Raw genomic sequence first — 5,273 nt, forward strand, 5'->3', positions numbered from 1 at the left:
CCCCAAAATCTGGAAGTCATAACATCAACAACATCTATCCTAGAATTACCAAATCTAAGAGTGTTTTAAGAAAACAAAACAAGTAAAAAAATGGTTCATGTCTGAAATTCGAAGATATCAAGACGTGAAGGAGAGAATCTAGCACGAGCTAGGAACAATAGCTCATCCCGAACTCTGATGTGCTGAGTCGAAGTCAATGGCATGCTTGCTGCACTCCACAAAATGACAAGGAAGAAAATACAAGTAGAGGTCAGTACAAGGAACACGTACTGAGTAAGTATCATCGGCTAACTCAAAATAGAAAACAATATATGCTAAATAATAATATAAAATCAACTACAATACTCAACAGGTGACAAGCAATAATCACATGAACCATTAACAACAACACCATAATAGGTACACCATCAATCACCATATTAAGCACACCTATGAGGACTTACGCCTCCACTCCATACTCATTTGGGAATTAGGTTCTTTGAATCTGAGTATATTAAGATAATTCAGGATTCCTTTCCTTTAATGTTATTGTGTCGGAACGTGACACTCCGATCCCATTTACCGTGCACGTGACACTCCGATCCCCTATACTGTGTCGGAACGTGACACTCCGATCCAAAAACACCGTGTCGGAACGTGACACTTTGATCCAATTATCTAATTATTTTATTTCAGCACACCTTATTTTTTCACGACGTCAATTTAGTAGAGAGGTTTCAAGATTAGAACTCCAAAAGTCTCCTTATATTAGGCCAAACACAAACCATACAACCAAAAATTCAACCACACAATGAAGTATATAAAAGATTTTATAACATAACTCAATACATATCGATCGCTATTAACAGTTTATCTATCACATAGAATTAAACCATAATGTAAATCCATTGAAGAACCGAAACCAAGCAAGCTATCTCTCCAATGCCTTTACCTTCCTCATTGCCTATGAATTTTCTCGATATGAAGTCTAAGTCGCTTGCTTTATTCTTTCTTTCCCTCTCTCTCGCTCGTTCTCCTCTCTACTCTTTCTTTTATTTTTCTTCTACAGATTCCTTTTACCCTGATTATCATATAATCAATTTTATAAAAATGTATGATAAAAGTAACCCACCATTTATTTCCCTACTATCTACTTAAACCCCTAACATAATAAATTATTAAACTTACCCCACTAATTTCATAATTATAAACATGAATAGTCCGTAACACCCCATTAAAATTTAGCAGAAGTCTTACACCGTGTGGGGTTATGCAGATTGTGACGGTCCGTCGTACCTGTGATGTTCCGTCCTGCAGGTCCGTCGCGCAGATTGAAGTGTTTTGGAATGAAGACACTCGACGGGCCGTTATGCCTATGACGGTTTGTCACACTTGCCGTCGAGGGTAGTGAAGGGAGCAGCAGGAGAAATTAACAAGTATGGGACGACGGAGTCCATGACGGTCCATCGTGTAAATGGGTTGTTACAATAGATACCAATTTACCCATCGTTCGTCCTCGAACGATCACAGGAAGAAAAGGGGAGGGCGAGAAAGAGTACCTGAATTTGTAAAAATATGTGGATATCTTTCTTTCATATCGACCTCACTCTCCCATGCGGACCTCCCTATCTAGAATAGCAATAGGTTGCTCCTCATAAGACAGATTCTCATCAAGAAGAATTGAATCCCAACGAATAATATAATTTCCATCACCATGGTATTTTTTCAGCATAGACATATGAAATACCGGGTGCACTCCTGACAACCCTAAAGGCAATGCCAATTCGTAGGCCACATCCCCCACGCGCTTCAGAACTATAAATGGACCAATATACCTCGGACTAATCTTACGTCGCTTACCAAACCGCATCACACCTTTCATGGGTGAAACCTTCAGCAAGACATGTTCACCCTCAATAAAATCCAAGTCCCTAACCTTTCGGTCTGCATATTCTTTCTGCCTACCGTGAGCTGCTAGAAGCTTCTCCTGAATGAATTTTACTTTATCTAACGATTCCCTCAAAAGATCGGTACCCCAAAGTCTCACCTCAAATGCATCAAACCAACCAATGAGAGACCTACATCTCCTCCCATACAGTGCCTCAAATAGGGACATATCAACACTTGAGTGATAGCTATAATTGTATGAAAACTCTGCTAAGGGTAAGAATTTATCCCAATGACCACCAAATTCTATCACACATGCACGAAGCATATCCTCCAACACCTGAATCGTTCGCTCAGACTATCCATCAGTCTGAGGGTGAAATGCAGTACTAAGATCCCACCTAGTCCCTATTTCAGCATGTAATGTTCTCCAAAACATAGAAGTAAATTGCGTACCTCTATCTGATATGATGGAAAGTGGAACTCCATGCAATCGAAAAATTTCCGAGATATACAGTTTGGCTAACTTCTCTGCATTTTAAGTAATCTTGAGCGGAATGAAGGGAGAAGACCTAGTTAACCTGTCAACAATTACCCAAATAGAATAAAACTTACCAAATGTCTTTGGAAGAACAACCACGAAATCCGTTGCAAATCTTTCCCACTTCCATTCAGTAATGGACATTCTCTTATGTGTCCCTCCGGGCCTCTGGTGTTCATACTTTACCTTCTGAAAATTTAGGCATTGGGCAACAAAGTCAACAATGACACGCTTCATTCTACTCAACCAAAAATGTTGCTTTAGGTCACTATACATCTTGGTTGCACCAGGGTGTATAGAATACCTTGAACTATGAGCCTCTGTAAGAATAGTGTGAATCAAATCATCAAAACGGGGCACACATACTCTTCCCTTAATTCTCAAAACGCCTTCCTCATCAAATATTACCTCTTAAGCCTCTCCTCGCAATACAATATCTCGAATTCGGCTCAGCTTCTCATCAGCAAACTGCTTTCCCTTAATCTTGTCAAGAAAATAAGATCTTGCCTCCACACATGCCAAAAATCCTCCTTTCTCTAGTACTTCCATCCTCATAAAGTCATAAGCCAAAGTCTTAACCTCTCTAGCCAATGGGCGTCTAGAAACTTGTAACTGGGCTAAACTACCCATGCTCACTTCCTTTCTACTTAAGGCATCTGCCACAACATTAGCTCTTCCTGGGTGATAAAAATAGTAATATCATAGTCATTCAATAGTTCCATCCACCTCCTCTGCCTCAAATTTAAATCTTTCTGAGTAAAGACATATTGTAAACTACGATGATCTGTATAGACTTCACACTTGACCCCATATAGGTAATGTCTCCATTGCTTTAATGCAAATACAACTGCAGCCAACTCCAAATCATGGGTCGGATAGTTACGTTCATGCACTTTTAATTGCCTCGAAGCATAAGCAACTACACCCCTCTCCTACATTAGCACTGCACCCAAACAAGAATAAGATGCATCACAATAAACAATAAAATTCCTCCCTTCCACTTTAAAGGTAAGAATGTGTGCAGTAGTCAACAAGGTCTTGAGGTTCTGGAAGCTTTTTTCACATTCATCAGACCATAAAAATGGAACATTCTTCTTAGTCAAATTTGTCAGCTGCGAAGCAATAGAAGAAAACCCCTTGACAAATCAATGGTAGTAGCTAGCTAAACCAACAAAGCTCCTTACCTCTGAAACACTAGTAGGTCTTTCCCAACCCTTTACTGCTTCAATATTAGAAGGATCCACCATAACTCCATCCTTAGAAACCACATGCCTCAAGAAGGACACTTAATCTAGCCAAAACTCACACTTGGAGAATTTGGCATAAAGCCTTTTTTCGCTCAACAACTCCAATACAATTCTCAAATGTTCCTCATATTCTTTCCTGCTCTTTGAGTATATCAATATATCATAAATAAATACAATAACAAAGAGATCCAGATATGGCTTTAAAATCCCATTCCTCAGGCTCATGAAAGCAGCAGGTGCATTCGTAAGCCCAAAAGACATTACTAAGATTTTATAATGGCCATACCTGGTTCGAAAAGCAGTCTTTGGCACATCTGCTGCCCGTATTTTCAATTGGTGATAGCCAAAACTCAAATCAATTTTAGAGAAGACACAAGAACCTTGTAACTGATCGAACAAATCATCAATTGGAGGAATGAGACACTTGTGCTTAATAGTAACCTTATTCAGCTTCTTGTAGTCTATGCACATTCGAAAACTTCCATCTTTCTTCTTCACAAATAAAACAGGAGCACCCCAAGGGGATGCACTCGGTCTAATAAAAGCTTTACCTAACAACTCCTGAAGTTGGGCCTTTAACTTCCTTAACTCAGCTGGAGCCATTCTATTGGGGGGTATGGAAATGGGGCGAGTACTCGGCTCCAGATCAATACAAAAATCAATATCCCTATCCGGTGGTAAACCCGGAAGATCTGCAGGAAACACATCCAGAAACTCACGGATTATCGAAACAAACTCAATCAAAGGTACTTTGGAAGTATCATCCCTGAGATGTGCTAATAAAGCTAAACAACCCTTACTCACCATCCTCCTAGCACGAAGAAAAGAGATAATACGAAGTGGAGTGGAAATATAGTAACACTCCCACACTAGCGGATCTGTCCCAGGCTTGGCCAATCTCACAGTTTTAGCATTACAACCTAACATTGCAAAATTTGGAGAAAGCCAAGTCATACCTAGAATTACATCAAAATCGACCATCTCTAGAATAATCAAATCTACATAAGTATTGCTCCCCACAAAAGTCACAAGGCAAGACCTATACACCTTCTTAACTACCACGGACTGACCCACAGGAGTAGAGACACTAATTGGCATGTCAAGCAAATCACAATGAAAATCAAGACCAGTAGGAAATGAGAAAGATACATATGAAAATGTGGATCCAGGATCAAATAATACAGAAGCAATGCAACTACAGTTTAAAAGAGTACCTATGATAACAGTATAAGATGCCTCTGCTTCAGACCTCCCAGGGAAAGCATAACAATGGGCCCTATCACCTATCTATCCATTGTCCCTACCAGGTTGCGCTGCAGTAGTCCTAACTTACCCGCCACCACGACTGATTTGGTGACCACCATTTCCTTTGCCACCACATCCTCCAGAATGGCGGCCTCTACCATTGCCACCTCTACCTCTAGCTATTGGAGGTCTGTAACTCTGTTTTGGTTATTCATTTTTTTGCACAACATATAATCTAATGCAATGATGAACATTTAATTATTATAAAAATGAAACTTATATAGTAAAGCTAATTTATGATATGCAATTAGTATAAAGTATTATTAGTAGTGAATGCTAGAATAATTACTATTTATAGCTTATCTTTTTATTTC

The 5,273-nt window shown here is 39.4% G+C and overlaps 1 protein-coding gene across 1 annotated transcript; it reads right to left on the minus strand.

Annotated features, from left to right (window-relative positions):
- Positions 1 to 1,582: 1,582 nt before the first annotated feature.
- On the minus strand, positions 1,583 to 5,060 carry LOC138340780 (uncharacterized). Its single transcript, XM_069292985.1, has 8 exons — positions 4,988 to 5,060; positions 4,725 to 4,868; positions 4,290 to 4,346; positions 2,840 to 3,084; positions 2,482 to 2,596; positions 2,323 to 2,397; positions 2,027 to 2,172; positions 1,583 to 1,966 (listed from the first exon to the last, which is right to left on the minus strand). The coding sequence occupies exons 1-8, from the start codon at positions 5,058 to 5,060 to the stop codon at positions 1,583 to 1,585; spliced, it is 1,239 nt and encodes a 412-aa protein (XP_069149086.1).
- Positions 5,061 to 5,273: the final 213 nt, after the last annotated feature.

This window comes from Solanum lycopersicum, chromosome 1, assembly GCF_036512215.1.
Source record: "Solanum lycopersicum chromosome 1, SLM_r2.1".
NCBI classification, from domain to species: Eukaryota; Viridiplantae; Streptophyta; class Magnoliopsida; order Solanales; family Solanaceae; genus Solanum; species Solanum lycopersicum.